Consider the following 23,568-nt stretch of genomic DNA (forward strand, 5'->3'; position numbering starts at 1 on the left):
TTCTGGGTTAATAAATCCCAGATCTTTCTACATCGTTTAAGATGAAGATTACCAATTCTGCAACAAGTCTAGCTTTGCAGTTTTATGATCAGATTAAGAGCCTCAGTGACGTGAATGTTTGAGGAATTTGGTGAAAAAGCACAAAAACTGCTGCTTGGTGGTCGTCCGCCCTGCAGTATGAAATAACTGTTGTGTCAGAAAGAGGGTGTAAAACTGAAGCAAATTGAGGGCTTTGAAGAATGCTTGTGGGAAATCCTGCAGTTAAAACCACAGAAAAATGTTAACAATCACGTCATGCCAATGCACTTTTTTTTATTTAGAACGTTAAAAAAAACAGCAAAAAAGAAAATCAGAACCACACTGTGAGGACAGAACAATAAGTTAAACACAAGCAGATTATGAGTGACTATTAAGATGCAAACAGTCTAAAGGCAATCAAAGATACAAATATGTACAATATAAAAAATGTGATCGTTTTTAAATCTCTTATTTCATTTACAGAACCAATGGTGGTATGGCATACCAGGAGGGACACATAACTGCTAAAAAAGAGGGGGAAAAACAAGGATTTCAAATGCAAATTCACTGGTTTCAATTTTCAGAAGTATTTACCAAAAGTTCATTTTACTTTTTTGCAATAAGTCTAGACTGAGAGTTCAATCAAGGTTGGCTAGGCTTTTTTATTTTTTTTAATACAAAGGTTTACTGACAGAGAAAGAAAAGATTAGCCGTCTTGTTCCTCCAAAGGTTTTCCTTCTGCTCCTCTTTTCTCATGAGGAAATGTCGAAAAGTATTTTTGCTTTTTTAATGTGCTTGGCTGTGATCAGACACATGAATTCATTGAAGGAAGGGAATAAAAACTGCATACCTCCAACGTCTGTCATTTCCAAAGCCTGTAACTGATAAATGGAGTTCAGCCAAAGAAAGCCACATGTTGGAGCCTGCGGAGTCCTAATTTATAAGTTACTTTAAATGTTTTCCATGGCTTTGTCTCATATCTCAAAAGCACACAGACACGTTTAACAGTCGTTACGAGAGCATGATGATGCCAGCACAGACTTTTTACAAAGGCAGTGTGAGCCATTGAAGGTTTAAAGTATGAGAAAGGAAAATCCCAGTCAGGTGCATGTGAAACGGAGGGTGAAGAATTCTGTTTTACTGTTCAAAATGACAAGAAAGTCTCTTCTCTGCTTTGTAGCTTGCTGCAGTAATAGTTGTGAGCCTTGAGAAGTATTTTTGTGTTTGTCTCACTGCATGTATGAGTTTCTGGTTTCCTAGCAACAAAAGTAAATCATCTACCTCAGAATGCAGATAAACTTTAGGGGTCAATATGATTGCGCAAATAAAACCGAGTTGCTGGTCTGAAAAACAAACTGTGCATGAATGTAAATTTGAATTGAAGAAGTCCAGACAGTGTGAGTCTAGGGTTTCATTTTAGTATATTAAAATAAAATAAAAAACAAAAACAAAAAAAAACAGTCCCATATTCAGTATTTCAAATATAGAGGAATTGGCCTGACATCACTGCAGAAAGGGCTAATTAGTACTTTGAATAACTAACCCTTCAATAAAAGTCACATTCAAAATGAACCACTTCAGTTTTATAATGAAACTTCTCTCTCAAAAGACAGTTTAAGGTTTTTGGAAGATGTTATCGGTTTTTAGCTGCAGCTACAATCATCAACTCCTGATTTAACTTCATTCTTAGATTTAGTTTGTCCTACTCAGCTACTGAACTCTGTATTTTAATGTGGAAATTATCTGGAGTTTTTTTTTTTTTTTTTTTTTTTTTTTTTAGTAGTGTAGAGGACAAAAATGAGATGTTCAGTTTGAGAAACTGTACAAAAACACAACTAAAGGAAAATCTCTTCAATGATTTGACGTGTTTGGAGGTTCATCAACCCCAGGCCTCAATGACAGCATTTCCAAGTATCCTCAATATATACAACATAAATCAAGTCTGTCAGTGCAGAAATGCTGATTTGGGATCAATGTATTCCAAAACCCCAAAGGTAAAACTGATCCAAGATCAGCATCGTACCCGACAGATCATAATCGTCTTGGTCATCATAGTCTGCCCGCCACCATCCAACATTATCTTGCTTTCCCAGTCGGATTTCAGTGCTGCCAACATCTCAGACTAACTCCACTTTGGAGTTGGGGTACACAGCTACGACATCGTAGCCTTCTGGGGGTTGGACGCGAGCCTTGGCGTGGGTCTCGCAGTACAGATTGTCCTCGATAAAGAAGTATCCCCGTTGCTTGAGGTTGAGGCCGCAGTCGTCGCACATGAAGCAGTCTGGATGGTAGAGCTTGTCCCGGGCCTTCACGATGGTGCCACTGCACAGAGACAGGAGGAGCAACAAAACCCATTAGAAGAAAATAGGATAAGTGAAGACAGATGGAGATTGTCATCGTAGCAGTTTTATAAATACCACATATTTGACGTTTCCCCTTTCTTCCAAGAGACAATTTGTCTAAAGCCCTTTAAGAGTTTGGGTTTAGTAAGAGATTTTTCCGTGTGGGACTACGTTTGGTTTTAACCCGTGTCTGAGATCCCGCAGACTAAGCTGTTGGACTGGATCTTGATTGTTTTAATTTTTCAAAAGTCAACACTATAGGACAACAGCTTTCGAAAACTTTAGCTTGGATTCTGAGGCTTTAAGGGAAAGAGTCTTGAATTTCATCACGCAGGCTGCGTTCACAGCTGAACGAACCCCTCATTTGGGCCAAAGGCAGGTTAAGCTGTCATGCTCCGTGCTCTTCACCCAACTGGAAAAGCTGGGAGTTACCGCAAAATATAAACTACCCTGATTTTGACAGAACATCTTGGAAACCACAGTGAAAAAAAAGAAAGAAAGAGAGAGGCAAGTTCAGTTTTTATTTTTCTAAGAATATATTTTCAGTCTCATACAGGAAAAGCATAGCATGACAGGAAAGTTTCAAAAGCATATGACATTTATGGTCTCCTGAACACATTTTACTGTTGCCTGCCATTGAAGCAGAGAGGAATATTATTGGGTCAGTTTACTGAAGGGATGATAAGAAAATTCTGTAACGATAAGAACAGTTTAGAAAGTTGTCTTGAAAAGTAAACTTCCTGATAGCACGTTCCAGGGAGGCATTATAAATACAGAAAGGAGATAAAGGGCAGTGGTGTGACTAAATTGCCTATACTCAACATGCAGTTGTTTTTTTAAGCTGTTCACCATAAATGCAAATCCGATCTAATCATAGTTTACAGCCACTGTAACCTATCAGGTATTTTAATATTTGTTTTCAGAAGTCAAATGTCAAGGAAAGATCACATTCCAGGAATGTTTCCAGGTCGAGGAAACTCACCGTCAGACCTGAGTAAATACGCGTCACATCACATATTTACTTTGCCACCAGTGAGTTTAGAAACTGAAAGCTTTGCTCAGTTGACAGCAGCTGTAAAAAGCCTCAACTGTGCATTCACTGCTCCCAATAAGATTTTCCCTTCTGGAATTGCTCCTGCGACCATTCAGTCATTACCGTGCCCCTTTTTATCATTTATTTTTTTAAACCGCTCTCTGAAGGAAAACCACACGATTTGCTCGATGAAGTTATAACTAGGTCCAAAAAAAGGAAAAAAAAATCCTGGAAGGGTCATAACAGTCTAATTGTGCCCTGCGAGTCCCCACAATGCTCTCTTGTTCACAAGTAGTTAACAAATGAGGTCACTGCTTACCAGCAGCTGCTTTAACAGAGGGAGGGATTACCGGTGCTTGTGGTTACTTTGGAAAAAAGTCTGTAAAGCTTTATGCACCTAAGTGTAAGCGTTCAGTTATGTGTACAAAGCGAATAGGGTAGGATGTGACTTTTATAAATCGTCATAATGAGCTTTCCGAGGACTTTACTGCTTGTAGCTGCAAGTCGACAGGGTGTAAGCTAACCCTTTTGTTTCAGTTCTTTAAACAACTTTGACTCACCTCAAGTAGCAAAGGAGCAATGATAAAACGTTAATATGGTATCCAGATGTGGGCCAAGTGTTTCAGCAGCACTTCATATCTATTGCACCATTTGTTTCTGTGCAACTTGGCTATGATTTTTTGGCTAAACTAATAATGTTAGACCAGTATATAGAGAAATATAGCTTTTTTTTGCAGTTTATTCCTTTGTTTTGATAAAAAAAAAACAAAAATGGGTTCTGGAAAATACTTACACTATGCCATTACAGCAGCGGGTGCATTGGGGCAGCTTCTGAAGACCAGACATGGGGGTGGGAATGGGGCTTCCCAGCTTTGGGATAGGAGATCTGATTGGAGACTTGACTGGAGACTTCAGGTTTCTCATCCTTTCTGTAGGGGACAGACCTACAAATAACAAGACACACATGAGATCAATTGTTTGGCTTCAAGAATGATCATCAATAATAAAGCATAAAAGTATAGGACTGAAACAAAAGTTTTCCCTTTAATCCCCTGACATCTGAATTTATTTCTAGCTATGAAAAATATAATCACTTATGTTTTTGCTTTCACGATGCTAAAATTTTGGAGAACTGGTTTGGCGCATATCTGCACCAATAGGCATCAAGGAGTCATTTGGAATAAAATGTGTTTTCTGATAATGGAGGACATATATTACAACTTTAACTTAAAATTAAAGTTCTGATTATTTCTCTATTCAAAATGCAGTGAATCAAGAGCATACAAAATACTGTTTGAAAGAGAGCTTATTTGTGACAGGAAACACGCTGAGCAGGCCACAAGCTCCCTGCAAGCTCTAAGCTACGTGGCGGGGAAGAGGGGACGGGGTTGCTCCGGGCCAGCGGTTCTACCCACCACTCAGAGGTGAATTTCTAATGAACTCCTGCCGCTCTGCAGAAATTATGTCATAGAAAAACGACACAGGTTTTTTGATTTTGGCTAAAAATTACATAATCGTAATTAAAAGACCACTGGGAATGCTTTAAAAATAGATAAAAAGGTGATTTGAGTCGGACTTTAAGCCTTGAAAACCCATCTGCTTTACTTCTCTGAAAGTACAAATTTCAATCAGTCAATCTGTATTATACCATAAACAAAAGCATTAGAGCAAATTTGGGAATTTCTATGTTTGGAGGAATATGATATTTTTCTTTCCTGCATCTCGCCCTTTCCCTGACCCCCTCCAATCTACCCCTCCCCCTTCCATGCTTCATTCAAGTGTCAAATTCTGCAGTGGCATTTCCTAGCAAAAATTCCTCAGTCAACCTTGCAGGCAGAGAAAACATCTCATGCTTCAGAAGCCAAAATTTCCCCATCTCACCAGTATGCTACAATTAGAAAATACATGTGATACAACACGGAGGAAGCAAGGTAGAACAACTTTTCTGTGCTCTATTTTTACTTTTCACTAGTTTGTGACCATTTTTGAGTGAAACTTGTGTTTGGGGTGACGTTAGACACCAGTTACAGCTTTCCCACAGATGGCAACCTAATTAGGAGTAATTTTTCTACACCACTGCTTAGTTATGCCAGTGTATGACTGTCTTAGCCCATCAGGCGGTTTGAAGTCCAGGAGGGCAGATCAGAGGAGCACAGCTCCAAACCAAAGTATGAACTCCCTTCACTGATGATGTGCCAACATAGGTTTAACCGCCAACAGTCCGTCCATACCCTCTACTAACCGCAGTATAATAACGCTGCATCTGGAGCATACCTCAAAGCACTTTCTATCCCCCAGTAACTGCTATCATGTGACCGCTCAAGATGAGATTAAAAACTGGCATTAGCTGTTATTTGTGAGATTATTGTCTTTCCTACGCCATTAGTGAACTTAATGGGAATTTTTAAGGATGAGGTCTCATTCACTATTTAAACTTGGAAAGATAAATGTCCTTGAGAAATTGTGAAATTTCAGAGAAGCCAAACAGAGAAGCCAAACAAAATTAGGGTTTCCACGACAATCTAAGGCTACTGTAACCAGTTGCAGGGATAAAGGTGGGTGATACTACTAGGGATGTAAAGGACGTATCAAAGAGTTGATCTAGGACTGAGAGCGAAAGCAGTTTTGTTTGAAAACCAAATATATGAACAAGATCATGTTTGTGAAAAGGTATAAAAATCAATCAGTTCGTATTAAATCGGTTTCTGGAAAGTTTTGTTAGTTTCTCTTCCTGTTGTGTCTCTAACGGGTGGGTTGGGTTTTTATTTCCACCTCTGTGATTTCAAATGTAAAGCACTTTGAGAAGAGCAAAGTATGAGAAGCGCTTTTTATAAATGAAGTTTGAGTTGATTTCATTTGATTACTATCTTTGCCTCTTTATGAACATGTAATGCAAGTAAAAAGACATCCAATCACAAGCTTGCTTCCACCAAGTCAGGTCCAGTACAAATAGCTGTTGGTGAACCACAGCGAGGGATGTGCGTTGTGTGCACTAACCCTTTTATTTCCCATTACTTTAAACAATACATGAATACATTTTGATTTGATTTGTTTATTTCACGTAATTTTTTCGTAAACAACACAACAGGAAATCACAGATATATCAAACGAATTTGATGATGCAAATTAAATCCTGTAAGGGGAAATATACACATTTCTAGATACCACACTTATATTCACTCTCACTTTGTCAAACTAGATGTGTTTTTTTTTTTATTTAAATGTGTTAATAATACGTTAATCGATGAAAAAAGAAAATGTTTTTGCTTTCCTTAAGTTCACTTCATGCCATGGTTAACTGGAGACTCGGGGAGGCCTTCCCAGTGATGTTATCAGCTCTGCTCTTGCTCACCCGCAGGGTAAACAAAATGTTTTAATACAAAGAAAATGGGGGGGGGGGGGGTTGTATTATGCAGTTTTATTTAAAGAAAAGCTCCTACAAAGCTGAAAGGACTCTGCTTTCTACCACTTGAGTCATACATTTGCCCCACACAGACTACGAATCTCATTATGGCCTTAAATCTCGTGTCCTTTCATCATCGTAGCGCTCCCTGTGGTCTCCATCTCGGCTGTGTGGTGGAATTAGTGTCAATGGCAAAGTGACAGAGGGGATGTTTACCAAGAACATTTCATCTTTCTTTGTTGGGGGTCATCTGGGATTGATCTTCAAAACCTAATAGAAAGTTCAGTCCCGCTCTGCTGTTTGAAGTTTTTTTTTTTTTCCTCCAGAAGGGTTTCTGAGAAAGCCTAAAACCATACACTTAACATACATTAAGGTATAGAGGGCAGCATCACACATCATCCTGTCAGTTCCTGGACAAACTGTTCAACAGTTATCAATCTATTTCTTTTCCCAGTCAGTGATTGAACTCTTGATGTAATTTCCTCAACCCAAAGTTTCAGTAATGAAAGAGGAAGCCATTAAGTCTAATTTGCAACAGAGCAATCCCAGGTCCTCACATTTGTAAGCAAACTACCTCAATTTCTATAAATTTAAACAAATCACAAGGAAACAGCTCAGTTCAAGGATGACTGTCTATTTGCAAGCACCACAGTGGTTTAGAATTGCAGATACATAATACACATTTCTGTGTATTAGACAAAAGTTCATTGTGTTTGTCCAAATTTCTCTTTCTGACAGTTTTACGTTCCCTTCAGTTTCTGCAGATCTCTGAGTTCAGGTTCAATGTTGCCTTAAATAACCCTGTTAGCAACAGGAATTTGAACAGTCCCTCTGCCCCCATTTCATACTCACGCTATCAAAAGTAGCCGTAGAGGTCGTGGAATTTCTTCTCAAACTGACACTTATGTTTGTTTTACCTTTGGAAGCCCCTTAAAATCAACACAGCCTCTGCAGGGGCCCTTGGGCTAACATGGAGGCAAACTACAATGATTTAAAAGCCTGACAATGAGGCATGCTTTAGGGTATAACTAAAAGCATGACGGCTTGCCTCAAAGCTTTAAGTCAGAGTAGTTCACCTTCATATATTCCCTGTTGTCTGAGTATAGACAGATCTGAAAAGAACACCAACGGTTGGGAAACCTCTTTGACCGGATGGCCCATTCTCACACGGATTAAATGACATTTTTGAACCCAAACAAAAGAGACAAACAGCTTTTAAAGGATGCTTGAGTAAACTGAAAAGTTTTCTTTTTCATTTCATCAGCAGCTTAACTTGCCAATCAGTTTCCAAAGCTAAAAGACAACAGGCAGCAGGGAAGATAAACCTAAATACACTTAGCCCTTTCTTCTTCAGATCATCCTTCTTTAAGTGTTATGAGAAGTCAGATATTAAGTAAGAGGTTTGCTTTGGATCCTCACTTTAGGGGTTGCTCAAAATAATTTCTTGTGCTGTTACATCCTGTCAACTTTCATAAAGAAAGTACAACTAGAAATAAGTTGGTGAATCAAGACGCTAATTTTTTTTTAGGTGAAATTGGTAAAACTGTTGTAATTTAATTTAAGATGCCAGAAACCAAAAATTCTTCTAATATGGTGCATATTTCCGTTAGAGACTATGAGCAGACAGAAAAAATAAAGTGAACATGTTACTTTGAATATTTAAAGGGGACAAATTCAAATGATTAGAGTGTCATAAAAACAAACAAGTGTATTTGTTTGGTAAAGTTTTTAGCAGAAGAACATGTGAAATGTGGAGTTATCGGGTTCTTCTATTTTTTTTTGATGAGTTTATGAAAGGAAACAAAACAAAACTGGTGAAGTTAAAGAAGAAAAAGAAAATTAAAGAGTAACTGAAGATGAAACAGAATCATGCCCACCTAAAAAGATGAAATGTAATCAAGTGTGGAACAGCTTTCAATACTCAAATAGGGTCAAGCATAGTTACTGCTTCAGTCAAACAAACAGCTTGTGTAAAATATGCTTCCAAAAAAAATATACAAGGTGGGTATTAAACAAAATATCTTAATTTATATATTTCAAAATTAACCAGTTAGTAACTTTACCAAAGAATTCTGACTTTAAATAGAGAACTTAAGTAAAGCGACACATATGTGTGTAAAATGTCTCACTGGAAATTGGATTGCATGTATTTGGATGTAAAAACATCCCCTTGCATAAACCTTTGATTTAAAATAATCACAATAATAAAAAAAAAACCTCAGTTAATGTTGTATAAAATAGATGAAGTACTTTCCCTGTGTTACAGGTAGTCAGACTAAGAAAAAACGTTGACACTATGATTTGTGCTGTGGGTCACGTGTCTCCCCTGACTGAATGCACCAGCGCTCGTGTTATACTTATTACTCCCTAAACAATTGTCATGCTTCAGTAGCAAACATAAATCTGGAAAAAGCTGTTTTAGTTTCAGGTCTTGCAGCCTTCTTTCACTGCCAGTCTCACACGACCCCCCCTTAAATTGTGGAATGCCGACTGGTCAGACAGGAAAGCTGTATTTCTAACTTTATTGTCCATTGTGAAATTGCTTTTGCAATAAATCACCAAACTAAAACATCCCTCCCCTGCATGTTCCTCTCTACATGAGCCAGTTTGAACTCCTTTATCTTTCTCCTGCTTCCTTTTGTCCTTTTCCTTCTGCTTGATCCACCCTCTCATTCTTGTGTCTTCAAACCTCTCTGTCTTTCTTTTCCTATAAAAGGAAAGCCATGCCAGGGATGAGAAATGCTTTAGTCAGCCTGGCTTAGGAAGAGTCACAGGGCTGCGCAGAGGAAAATATTTACTCCAAATATATTTTTTTTACGGATAAAGCTGAACACATAAATACATTCTAAAATGAAAATGTTCTTGGAGCCGTTTTTTATGGCTGGAGACTTGTAAACTTATAAGCACTGTTGAAAAAAATAAACATATATGATAATATCTTTGATAATATCCATTTGTATGTAGAAGAGGTGTGTGTTTGGAACTGAGCTGCTGAGCCAGGAAAATTACATAACGTTTTATAATGTCAGCATATATATTTTTTAAATATGTAAAAAAAAAAAACACACACATTCACCTTTTTTTGTTTTCTGAAGTACATAAATGTGTTTCTAACAAAACGTTATTACTGTATTGATTGTTTTTGTGTGATAAACTGTTCTTTGTCTCAGATTTGAAAAAGGGCTGACTGATCAGATGCCCAAACCATCCCTATTGGCTCATTTTGATATGGAAAAGTGTTGTGAGTAAATGTGTTGTGAGTTTATGTGTTTTGAGTTATTGTGTTGTGACCCTTCTGGGCCACTGTAGAAAAGTACCTCCTCTCTGTTTGACCCACTCTAATGGAAAATGGTGTTTTTAACATGCACTTGTAGCATTTTTCTGATGATGAGGACATATATTTAAAAAACTAAGCTCAAATTTCATTTCTGAATATTTCTTTTGATTATTGTGAAGTAGTAAATATGCTGGGTGGGCCACAAGCTCCCTGCTCCAGTCTGCAATGGGGAGGGGAGGGGAAGGGGGAGCGGGGTTGCTCTGGGTCAACGGTCCCGGCCACAACAACTCAGAGGCAAATTTCCATTAAACTTTTGGTGCTCTGCAGAAACTATGTTACAGAAAAAAAACCAGGTTGGTTGTTTTTGGTGGGAAAGGGCATAATAATGATTAAAAGACGACTGGGAAGGATTTTAAATTAAATCAAAAGATGAGAGTAGTGGGTCTTTAAGAGGAAGTCCGGTCGTTCTCTGCAGACATGACTGCAGGTATCATTTAGCCTTTCTCTATCTGTATTTATTCTAATGCTGTAATGAAAGACGTTATTTAACGCTTTGGCAGAGAACAAAGTTTATAAAAAGAAGCTTCGCTCTCTCGTGATTGCTGGCCTCACTGATTGATTGTCCACAAAACACATGAGGAATTGTTGGACACCATCTTGTGCTCTCTACAGCATCCTTGTGAGGGGAAAGAGCTGCTCCGTGTTTCAATTACCAGAACAAAAACATCATTGTTCCTGCTGCCTCCAAAGTTCAGCCGGTGGGCCTCCTAACCAATTCAGCTAAGGAGCAAAGAGTTGACCCAATGAGGCTGGAAAACACAATCCCTGCAGATCTGTTTTCGCACACTGTACATATCATTAGCATTCCCACAGCAAGCAGTGATAAATAATCTAAATTAGTTTAAAGTTTTAGAAGAACCTAATGCATTTTGTATCCAAAAATCAAACAAAGCAACACGATTGCTTACCTCCATCCTCAGCCTCCAGGATCTCCTGAAGGTATTTGAAGGACCCAGACTGTTTGGGCTCAGAGATGGGCTCCTCATAGTCCTGCAGCATCTTATAAACATCAGACTCTGGATCAAAGCCGTTCCAGCTCACAGGAGACTGTACGGGAGGCTCTGGACTGAAAAACACACGCAAAGGGAGGATCACCGAGTGCTTCTGTATAGTGATACAAGCTATGACAACTACAAGATGGATGACACATTCATAAATAACACACTCAAAGTACATCCAGTGAAAACTACCAGAAAAATCCCCAGAAGGGTCTAATATGAGTTCATCTGATTTACATTTTTTTTGTATTATGTTGTTCTCAAAAACATTACTATACAATAGTATTAAGGAAAAAGCACACAAACAAAATAGGTAATGCAAAAATGGACACAAAACCGAATTTCAGAAACTGATTTTAAAGAATAAACAAACTTTTTCCTGTTTGTCAAATGATCTATTTAAATGTGTTTGAGTTTCAAAATTTTTGTTTAATTTTTGTCCCAAGATAGCATGAAAACACCCTTTTGCTTTTGTTTAACCCCTTAATAACATCCCCCTATGAGTTCCTCTATTGAAGTCTTTCAGGTTTGTCTATGCTTTATGTTTTTTCATCTTTTTTTTATTGTGCTACACCAACTATACCTTAAAAACCCTAATGAGGTATTTTTGTCTTGTGTTTTACAACAATAAAAATGTCATGGGAAGAGTCCATTAATAGAAAAACCAGGGTTAATTCTTTTTAGTTTACAAAAAAAACGTTTTTTTTATAATTTTTTCCTAATTTTGCTAGAATCAGAAAGTTGTACAGAGGAAAATTACAGTTGCATAAAATTCCACAACCATCAAGCAGCTTTAAGCTACGACTCTGTGCACTCATCCACCCTTAAAACGGTCCCAAAGCTTCCAGGATGGATGGCCCTCACTCGACAGGATTAAACGTTCAAACTTTAGGGAGAAGGCGAGAAGAGCTGCTGACAGATGATGCAAATCCAGACACACTTAGCAGCATGCATGTCTCCAACCCCCCCACAAAGGGCACAAAGAGAGAAGTGGCAGTAATGAATGTCTAAAAGAAGGGCAGACGACAGCAGGATAAAGGCTGCTTTTGAATCGGAGTTCAAATATCTGTGTGTTCTTGCTTGCTTGTAAGGATTAGCAGTTTGGCCCCTAGGGGACTCTGGGAGTGCAGGAGAGGATGTTCACAGGGAGACACATTTATTGGCCTATTGAGGGGATGCTCAACAACAAATAGCTTTTCCAGTGCACATGGCCATCTGTGCAGGTGCATCCAAAACACTCGTGTGTCTGTGTGGAACTGCCCTCACGGGAGCAGGTTCACGGACACATACCGACATCTGCAGAGGGTAAAATATGGCTGTTGTAACTTCCATCATACCTGGGGAAGCTCTCACAACAGAAACTGATAGACTTAGGTTATCGCTGGAGACACACCTGTCATTATGTGTGTGTACAAAAGCGGAGAGCAATGAGACTGAAGAGGGAAAAGCTATAGAAAGTTTATTTGAAAGCCAATAAGATTCAATGCAGAAATTAGGAGTTAACGCACACTTTAGCTTCACTTTGCTCTGGTCTTTGCAGATGCAAAAAAAGGGGGACAATTTTCAGTGCTGTGTTAAATGTAAATAACACATGCATGAAACTAGAGTTTGCCGTGATGAGCCTGGGACAAATATTATTTTAAAAGGTGCAACTACTTTCATAATATTTGAAGTTTTATTGTGAAAATTGTCAAACATACCCTGTACAGTTACTAAAGTCGATTTCACTAAAGCTGTCAAAGCTGTAAGATGTGAGATAATGTGGGCCCCATATGTTTTTTAGAATCCAACGGCCCCCGCCAAGCAGTCGCTCTCACCTATGTGTGGCGCTAAGGTTGAGACCGCCCATCTTGTTTGACAGAAACTTCTCTCCGTTGCTGCCGTTGTGAGCGTAAAGCCCCGCTGGGTTGTTGTACTGAGCATGCCCAGTTCCATTTCCGTGTCCGTAGGAGTGGCCATTGCTGGGTCTGGAGTGGCCATTATTTAGGTAAGTTGGCTGAGGCGCCTGAGGGGGCTGGGGTTCAGGGGTGTATGACGGCTTACGACTGTAACTGCCATACCCGCTGGTGATGGGACGGAAATTCTGCAAAAGATGAAGAAAAGGAGGAACGTTAGCATAAAAACACATTGGATTTAGATTTGTAGTCCTACGGAATGTGGCATTTATTGTTAAAAATAATGATTTATAGTTGACACAAAAAGTAAAAGGCTGATATTGAAGAATTATTGTGACAAAGGTCATGACAAAAGTAAAAATGGGGAAATTTCTTCTTTTTTTTTTACAGAATCCTTTAAATAAAAGAGGTTACGAAAAGGAAAGAAAAAAGATTTTATTCAGATGTTTTCACCAAAAACTAAAGTACTTTTGTGGAATAAATATTTAGTTTTCTTTGTTGCTTACTTCTCCAACAAACTAAACCGTTTACGAATTCTGACAAGGCTCAGATGCTTTAAAAGATGAAACAATATTTTAAAGCACTTTGTGACATGCCAAAAGTTAACACAGCTGTCTTTTTAAGCTCTTGGCACAGAAGTGTTCTGACAGAACGCATTCGACACCTTCCCCTGCGCCAGTGTACACTCAGTAAGTGTGTTTATGCCGGGGTCAGTGCCCTCTGCATGCATCCACACGGTGGATACGGTGACATCACCGCGCATCTGAATGCTTCAGCTATCAGCCACTTTCACAGATAACTCTCGTCTGCCTCTGAGACTGAACTGTACCGATAAAGTTCTACTGCAACGCTGATGTCACCACTTCTGATGGTGCTTTAGGACTTTGAATTGTGAAGATAAGCAAGGTTGTTTTTTTTAATGACCAAACATTATCAGAGCTCCAAAATATAAATATTTCAACTGAGATGGAGGAGGTTGTTTACAAGTACTGCAGGATGGGAAGCAGATTCTGTTGAGCCACTGGATTCAGTTTGTTTCTGCATCTGTGAGAAGATGTGTGGATGTTATTTTTGGGATGGTCTCCCTTTCACCACAGGTGGTGGAGGTTCCCTGCTTTTCAGACAGGACCCTGGTCTTTGCAACAGATGGATCTGCTGGATTTCATCCTGTCCTCGCATGGACCACACACATGCACAAACACACACATACCTAGGCCTACTGTTCTTCTGTACTGCCTTTTCCCACTGTCCGAGATGATCGACATTTAAGAAATGCATTTAGAAAACTAGACAATAAAAAAAGGAAAAACCAAGGATAGCCATTATGACTGGAAAAGTTTGAAAAAGATGTCAGGATCACCAAAACACGCTCAAGCCTGATCTCCACAACACAGTCTAACAGGCCAAACCAGATCCTACGCCTTATCTGAAGCTGCCCTTATTTAAACATCATGGGAATTTCCGTAAAACCGGCCTCTGGGTAAATCATTAAAAAAAAATTAAAATATAGAAAGGGAAGATTCTTAGAAAAACTCAAAAGAAAACTCTAAATTGAATTCAAATGTGTGCCCCGTTTGGGTTGTTCTTGTCAGAGGACATTCTTCATGCACAGCCCAACTCATCTCTTTCACAAACGCCTCCCTTCTCTTTCCAAGTCTTTCTTAGAACATTTTATTTAACTTTTTATCCCCTTATCTGTTGTCTTAAGTGAGCTTTTCTTCTTAGCTTTCTTTTTAGATTTCTCAACTTCCTGATGAAAAGAAAATAAGGTCTACAAGAGAACTAATCATCTCTACTTGTTTGTTCAGCTTATTATTTTTCATTTTTGTTTTTTCAAATGTGGGTTTAATCTCCAGATAATGATCAGAGATAACTTCTGCCGTCAGACGAGTTTTCTTTCGTGTTTGCCAACACAAAAAGAGAAAAACAGAAAGGGCAAAATCCTCAACAGTAGATTCAGTTACACACTTCTGCTGTGTCTTGATACCGATCTGTGCGATTAGACAAGTAAACATCAGAGAATTCTTCAACATGTACTGAATTGTCTTTATGTTACAAAGGTTAAAAAACAAACGTGAGCTTTTTTTGTGACAGGCAAAAGTAAACAAAAAAAGTTTTTCTTAATTGTTATTTTAATTTCTACCATTTCAGGTAGAGTTAAAGCCACTCATCTTCTATTTTTCTGTTGTTTTACAGGCAGAAAGAAAGAAAACTGTCAAATGGTTTGTCCTTCAAGTTTAACTGCAAGCCCATTGTGGAGAAACCCAAGGTTAAAAATCACAAAGTAAAACCCAGCTGAATTCACACATCAGGTCTTAAGAGGGCAACAACGGGTCTGTGATAAAGATTTGTCTGTGGTTTCAGACAGTTCTGTATGAAACCTGATAGTAAAGTTTAAAAAAAAAGGTGTGATCTGAGGATGTAGAAATATAGAGAATGAAGCTGCCCCATCACCCAATTCAAACTGAAAACCGGAATCAAAGCTAATTAAATTGCCAGAAGTTAAAAAAAAAAACTGCAAATTGGTCACTTTTAAAAAAAAAATGTCTTTGGTCTAGAGAATAAAAAAGGGAACATGTTTTTCAAATGTACTTCTATAAAATATTATATTCAGACCAACTGTTAGAATTTAAAGAAAAATTCAGAAACAAAATATATAAATCCAACATCTGCAAAAAGTTTCTTCCTCTAGGCCAGTCCTGCTTTGTGTTACATTAGGACCTCAGAGTGTTGCTCTCACATAAGAAGCACATACATGTTTACTCATTTTCACCCTCACCCACACCTGTCTGGGATGGTGTGACTCCATCTGGTTCAAATAACCTCCCCGATCCCCATTCCTTTTGTCATTTTTTTAAACCTTCTCTGCAGTGATCTTTCCTCTTGGGCTCTGCATGTCTGCTCCACAGACTTTAGATTTATAAAAGACAGCACATCTGGTGTTCGCCTAATAAAAATGCCAGGTTGGTAACTTTCAGGACCTGCAAGTGCTTTCAAGCTCTTATAACGCAGCAGCAGTTCAGTGCCGGAAAAATTATAGAAATCCGCTGTGAGACAACTGTCTTATTTAAAAAGATTTATTCGTGACACTGGACTAGAATGTTTGGAGTCGTCAGGGATTCTGTTTTGATTGATTCACTTCACACGGTTAGTCCTGTTTCTTTTTTTAAGTTAATTTTCCTTAGTTCTACCTAATAGACTAGTGTTGATTTTCACATGTTAAAATATTGTGTAATTTTAAACACAAACACGACAGATCACTATTACTGAAAGATCATTTATGAATGAATACACTTTTCCTTTTTCTTGTTCTACAACGGTTCTCCTGGTGCCTTACAGGAAGAAAACATGACAAGAGGGGATAAAAAAAAAATAAAAAATCAGCAGAAACTACTATTTATGGGTGCAAGCATTGTCTACAGCTCATAAATTCAGGAAGACTTGTTTTCCCAGAGGTATCCAAGCATGGCTAACGGTTCAGGAAGACTGGCGGTGCATGAGAGTATTCAAAAATAAAAGAGCCTTGAGGAGTGATGTGAAAAGAGAGGATATTTCTCATTGTAGGCCTTCATTTTCATTTTGTGTTTTAACATTGCCTTGATTATGATAGATATTTTATCCAGGATTCACAGAGATTCTTATCTTATTTGCAAGACCTTTTCTGGTTATTCTGCATTTAAGTGGGAGTCTACGTGGTCCAGAACCGCTGTTTTGCCACAAAGCTGTAGACAAATGAGGGGAGGACAGGTTGAGGAGGGGAGGGTAAGGTGCAGGACCTTAATTGAAATCACATGTCTGTTTTGTGCTCAGGAATGAGACATCAAACTACTTTTCTTTACCCAACACGTACATTTAAATTCATGATATGCACACACAAAATGACTCCTCTTCTTCCTATAGAGCTTCCTGAATGGTTTAATCCCTCAGGGATTCAAAATTAGGATTTTCACATGGAGCTCTGCACCACTAATCAAACACAAACCGGCTTTTACGGTCCCCTGAGCCCAGCCTGGCCCCAAGTGTCTCGCTGAGAGGAGAGACAGACAGGCCAGACCAGAGACGGGACTTAAACAGAATCACTGGAGAAAGGTAACAAAGCTGTGGAATTTAGCTCTAAACTATGCCATTAAGTAGAACAGATTGCTGAAAAGTCTTGCAGGGATTGTCCTCGAATGGCTTAACAGCACAATAACAGAAACAAACTCTTTAGCAAAACAGCATTCCCTCAAATCTACATTTCAATTCAATTTTATTTATCTAGCCCAATATTACAACAAACCGGTAATTGTATAAAAACATAAAATCAGTCGTAGAATTCAATAGGTAATTGCTAAACTAAACCAAACAGACTACGCCAAACTGGGCATCTCTGCCCTTAAACCCTCTTTCTCAGTAAGGAAAAACTCCCGGAAAAAAAAACAAAAATAAACAAATAAATAAATAAACAGATTCCGGGGGAAAAAAGAAGCCTTAGGGGTACCCACATGAAGGAGGGATCTTCTCCCAGGATGGACAGGTGATGTCCCAGCACTCTCAGAGAAGAATTAGCTTATCTAACTCTACAACGACATGTTTGAATAGTGAGGCAGATTGGCTCCAGCCACATGGAATTGGGAGACGGCTGGGGGCGCGAAACGAGCCAGAGGTGAGATCCACGGCCAAGTACAGGAGCACAGACGAGCCAACTGGAATCTGGAATCACTCTGCTCCCCCGGAGGGGGATGTAACTTTCAGACTAAAGCTACATCAACAAACCGGGTTTTGAGACTGCAAACTAATATCACAGCATACTGAAACCCAATCTCCTCCAAGTCTGCCACAAAACTAAAAAAGTTGCAGCCTTTTTGGGATTTCACCTTTTTCTCCTAAATACCCAACGCACCAAATGTTAGCTGCAAAATGCAAACCATTTAAGTGCTCCCTTATGAAATTTTAAAAATGCATGCAATTCCTATGACAGTTCACAAAAAGTCTAGAAACCTTTTTTTATATTTTAAAATGTTGTCACTTGAGCAGCTCACAGTGACTCATGACCAGAACAACAGATGGACATAAATGGAGTAGAAAGAGAAATCTTTCATTCTTAGCAAGCATTTGAAATGTCTGCATTTGGATGACCCCAGACAGGTGCAGCATCTGGGCTGTCGGCAACAGAAAGCTCATTCAACATGGTGCCAGTCGCCAAGCAGAGCAGGAAACGCTCCGTTTGGAAAACCCCGACACTGATTTGGACATTTCTAGGGATTACTGCCTGATTACTGAACACAAACAACCAAGTATGAGGGGGTCAGATGGTTGTGATCTAAAGGGCCTGCTTTGTGTGTAATTGTGGGGTCTCTAATCAAGACTCTCTGGCTAAACTTCACGGGTCTCTTGGACTTTGTCCTTTTGATAACACTGTACCGTTAAGGTCTTTGTGGTTAGAATGTTAAATCATTTTCCTGGAGTCCTTGTTACAACTCTGAATACTGTCAGTTTTAAAAGTTTCTATAACAAAGGAAAATGGAAAGTAAGTCCCTTCTGCCATTGATAAAATAAAAGTGTGTCATGCACACATTTCAGTTTAAAAAAAGGAAAGCCGAGTTACGAAGAAAAAGGGAATTACGGTCTGTAACTCATGCAAAGACTGTCTGTCAGCTCCTGTTAATGTTAGCTCACAGAATCAGCTTTCAGCTGCCAGCTCCTGGGCCGAGACTGGAAGCTAAGGGTGACGTGGGATTCAGACCTCTCTGCTCCCACGTTGTGAGGCCTCACTTTTTCCATAGTACTGTAGTGTTGTCACAAGAGCCAATGCTATAATAATGGGCTGGAAGCCACCTGTGGCATTCTAAAAGTGTGCAAAGGAAGTTTTTAGATGAGAATTACAGTAGATGAGTGTTACAGTATTCTAACTAAAGGCCGAAAAGGGAGAAGTGAGTGACATAACCATGTAAAAATTAAAAGTATATTAACTCAAAGTCCTATTCCAATCATCATTTGATCCATTTTAAAAGTGTTTCCAATTGTGATTATGCCATTTTAAGCCAAAATTAAGAGAACTGTGTCATTTTCTAGAACACAGTTCATTCAACAGGAGTTCATTAGAAAATCACCTCAGAGTTAAGGCCCGTACACACCGGGACAAATTTCACCCGCGATTTTCGCCGACGTTTAACGCCTCGTGACTAAACAAAGGGCACCAATGTGAGTGTGCACACCGACGCGAAAAAACGCCAGGCGTTAAAGCGTCACTTTTTAAAAAACGCCTCGGGTTCGTTTTTTTTGGTTTGACGCGTCGCGTCAAAATCTATTCGACCAATGAGAACGGCGCTTTTGCACACGTGTCTGGAGCCTCTGAAGTTACAGTAAAACACAACTTGGGGGCGCTCAAACACAAAACTGCCTTGCTGAGCACACATACCAGCGAAGAAGATAGACGCCAAGGAGCATCTAAACTGCCGCAAAGAAATAATGACGGACATTCTAAAATATCCCTGAACCAAGCACCAGTTGGAGCAACTGGTGCTTGAAATATTCATGTTTTCTTTGTATGATTCTGACTAGCGTGTAAATACTTGCTCTCTTCTTCTGAGTGAAAAGCGAGTTTAAGAAGCGTAAAGTTGCGCAGCGCCACCTTGTGAACAGGAGTATTTCTGTTTTACATTAAGCGCCATCTAATGTCAGGGAATGAAATTGCATGTTCGCTCGGCTCATCGTCAGCGAAAATCGCCTGGGTGTGAACACAAAAAACGTGGCGAAAAGCGCTGGCGAATATTCGTCCCGGTGTGTACGGGCCTTTATGGGCAGGAATGTTTGCGTGTAGCAACCCCGCCCCTCTTCTGTCAGCCTTGACTGACAGCCCTCGGTTTACCTACTCTCGCTTCCAGCCCCTCACATCCCCAACCCAACATTACCGGTGCTACAAAAATGGCCAGGAATGTTGGAGCTATCCAGACATACAGTTTTGAGCCAGATACCAGGAAAACGGATCAATTTGTCTGCAGTTGGATGCATCAGAACGCTGCCGATCAGGGTGCTTGTGGCCTGCCCATTCCAGTTTGTACATAACAACTACAAGCTTTTCCAAACAGCATTTTTGAAAAAGACAAAACAAAAAAACAAACAAAATTTTTGTCTGCTCCCGATTCACCCCGAGTTGAATAAAGAATTACACAGAAATGCAGTTTTAATCTTAATTTTCTTTAAATATGTCCATCATGAGACAAGCACCACAAGGGCCTGTTAAAAACACCAAAAACACATTTTTTATTGGTGTGGGTCTTTAACTTCTTTTATTTGTATCTTTTATCATCAGAATAATGCCTTTAAGTACATACAAAAACACCAAGAACACAGTTTTCATTGGAGTGGGTCTTTTTCAGAATAGTTACTTGTCGCATATATGTACACAGCACGTGTACCAGAGGTTCCCAGAAATGCTGAAATTTGACTTGATTTTCCGATTTTATGTCATGTCTTTTGTGTAATGACTTGAATTTTGAATCCCTGTCTTATTTAGAAGTAACAGAAAAAATAGATATAAAAATTATGGTTTTGTCTTTATGAAAAAGCAAAAGTGAAAGTAAAAAGTAAAAGACAAAAAAAGTCTAATGTTTTTTGTCAAACATGACATTGATTGACAAACATTGATTTTGAGAAAATTTAGCAACCGTAAAATAAAAAATACCAATGATCACTTGTTTATCACTTATTTCAAGGGGGTTAACACATGGGAGGTAAAGAAGAAATAAGAGTTGGATTACAAATGGGAGATTTTTGACAGTTCTGGGATGTTCTTGAGCATTTGTTCCATTAGTGTGGGAGACAAGTGTAATACCTAAAAGCATTCCCTCTTCTCTTTGAGTCAAACGTTGCTTATCACTGCTATTTATAATCATGCATTTTCCACACATCATCATTACCTCATTCCTACCACTCATCTATATCACAATTATTTCCATTTTAGTGAGTTGTGCATGCTATCCGGTAGCCTGTGGACAGTCTTGCCAAAACATGAGGAAAGTTCCTTGGAAACAGATCCTAATGAATTCCCATTGAAGGCAACACCATAAGACAGCCGTAAAAGTCAACAGCATTCAGTCATGTTTGGAAACCAGCCAGAAATACAGCATTTCCTTTTGGACTTTTAGGAGAATCGACCGTGTTCCCAAGGTAAAAGGAAACACCTCATCTTTTCCTGTTCGGTAGCTAAATTCCACATGGGAAGGTTGATTTGTCAGCATTGCCAGTTGGTTGAAAATCTCAAGAACAAAAGGGAAAGATTTAGCAATAAGAATAGAATAGAATAGATGCCCTTCAATGCTAAATATAGAATTTGTAAAAGAATAAAAGCTTAAAATAGGGAGCATTGTCTTTTATTTCTCACCCTGTTCATAAAAGAATGCTGTGCTAAGGAGACATTTCAGAAAGTAAGTGTTGTGTTTGTTTTATCGAGTTTTGTTGGACACAAACTCATTCATTCACAAATTCAATTGCAACATCATGAGATTTTTTTGAGCTTGTGCTTGGAGGAGAAATGACCTTCTGCACAGTGTGGGTCAGAGTTAGCAGAGCATTGCACAGCACAGCACTGTGATGGGCTCAACCTTGATCCAAATACAGCAGGAGACAGAGATAAAAAGTTCTCTGGTCTTTTATGAGGCTCCGGGGAGCAGATGCTTCCTCTACTCAAGGTAAGGAGATTCTACCAGTGTTTGACACTAAAATGGCTCCATTAGGTTCACTTCTGCTCATTTTATTTGTGGAGAAAATACAAAAACTTAGGTTGGGGAGAAAGAATGACAGGATAAAATATTAGTGAAAGGAAAGTTGAAGAATTGGAGGGAGGGGAGGAGCTGCTCATCTCATATTACCCATGAGCAGAGCAAAGTCCCTCATGTGGAGCTTATCTGTGTTTGTAGAAACTCCTAAAAGTGACAGTGTCCTCAGGTTTGACTTTTCCATGTGTCATAAAAGCTAAACATTTTTTTTACTGATATTTTGATGAGGATGTTGATTCCCATCACTTCCAAGCTCGTCATTCAGTGTTTATTTTGGGAGCCTTTCTAGTTTTTTTGTTTAGATTTTCCTATAATCCTACCAGCTTTTAGAAGTTGTTAAAGGCCTTAAAGACCCCCGCCGATAAAAATTGTCTTTTTGGGGTCTGGTTTTTCTTGTACCATTTTTCTAATTACAATCCGTGGCGAAACATTGTCTATGTATGGTAGTAAAACTGAGCCAAAGTTAACTTAACAAAAAGTAAATGTATGTCTTTGAAAGTTGGATTTCTGCTGTAATTTTGGTCATTTTTTAATTGTTTTTGTTCAGAATATACAATAATTTCTTTAAGTTTGAAGTCAAATTGAAACTGACCACCAATTTTATTCTGTAGACCTCACTTTTCATCTGTCATGTTCACAAATTCAGAATTCTTTTATTTTCCCCCCCAGCTGTTCCATCAAATTTAAAGTTGATGATCTATACTTGACAGACCTTGATAGTTTTATTAATATGTTTTCTTTGGATCCAAAATTAACACAGCGGAATGTCCCATTAGTTTAATATGCTGGTCTCTTTAGGGTTGACTACTCCAAGTAGCTAAAGAAATCAGTGATTGTTAAAACAGACATTTCGGGGTAAAGTATCTTTCTATAACTAATGTGGAAGAAAAAGCTAATTTGTTAATGTCTGAAATGCTTCAGCTCTCTTTATTAAGTCTAACTCTCAAAGCAACCCATTTTTTCCAACATGTGAGACTCAGATTCATGGCTGAGGATAGACAGATGACACCTCAGCTCCTGGTTCTTATTATTACACCCTTATTACTCAAGCACACACCTTCTTGACTTAAATACAAAACCTGATGGATTAATGTCTCTTACTCATCTTACACATAATAACTTAAGTGTCTCACACTCTGCATACATCCACCATATGTGTGCAAAAACCTTTCCTACTCTCCATGCTCAGAAAAGTGGGAAACAACCCAGAAAATATCATTTGTGAGAGTTCAGCTCGGAGTGAATATCCTTCTGGCAGCTTGTGCTTTCGGAGAACAATGGAGATATTATTTCAGGGCTGTTCCTGTTAACAGTGGGATGCATTATGTCATTTATAATGAAGAAAATGACAGTGTTCATGAGACTTAGTGACTGAGGTTTGAGCTTGTTTCCACTGATTCTGTTTACCATATAAACAAACCAAGATGATACAACTCTCTGAACCACAAAGCAATTGGAAGCCCGTCCAACTCGTGGGAAAACATCTCCAACACCCGAAAACGCCTTAGCTGCCCTTACATTATACTACTGCACCTGTTATACTTGTCCTGTCATTTTTAATAGAATCAATACTTAAACAAGTACTACTCCGTAGTTAAAAAGATAAAAATACAACGTTATTGTAAGAATTTCACAGCACAATAAAGAATATCTACAAATAATAAATCTGCATGGGATGAAAGACCTAAGCTTCAAAGCTGTATTTGTAAAATATGAAATAGATTTCATTAAGTTAATTCTTTGAGGATTAAGAAAAAAGTAGTTTCTTCATGTTTAGGTCTCA

The 23,568-nt window shown here is 38.7% G+C and overlaps 1 protein-coding gene across 1 annotated transcript in view; it reads right to left on the minus strand.

Moving 5' to 3' along the window:
- Nucleotides 1–292: 292 nt before the first annotated feature.
- Nucleotides 293–23,568, minus strand: part of pdlim4 (PDZ and LIM domain 4) — a 44,944-nt gene continuing 21,668 nt past the window's right edge. Inside the window, exons 4-7 of the mRNA XM_004084206.5 lie at nt 12,949–13,214; nt 11,042–11,199; nt 4,187–4,337; nt 293–2,340 (exon numbers count right to left, since the gene is read on the minus strand). Of these exons, the coding sequence (XP_004084254.1) occupies nt 2,136–2,340; nt 4,187–4,337; nt 11,042–11,199; nt 12,949–13,214 (780 nt within the window). The 3' untranslated portion in view covers nt 293–2,135. The remainder of the gene's footprint in view (nt 2,341–4,186; nt 4,338–11,041; nt 11,200–12,948; nt 13,215–23,568) is intronic.

This window comes from Oryzias latipes, chromosome 14 (assembly GCF_053564925.1).
Source record: "Oryzias latipes strain Hd-rR chromosome 14, Olatipes_Hd-rR_3.1".
Taxonomy (NCBI): domain Eukaryota; kingdom Metazoa; phylum Chordata; class Actinopteri; order Beloniformes; family Adrianichthyidae; genus Oryzias; species Oryzias latipes.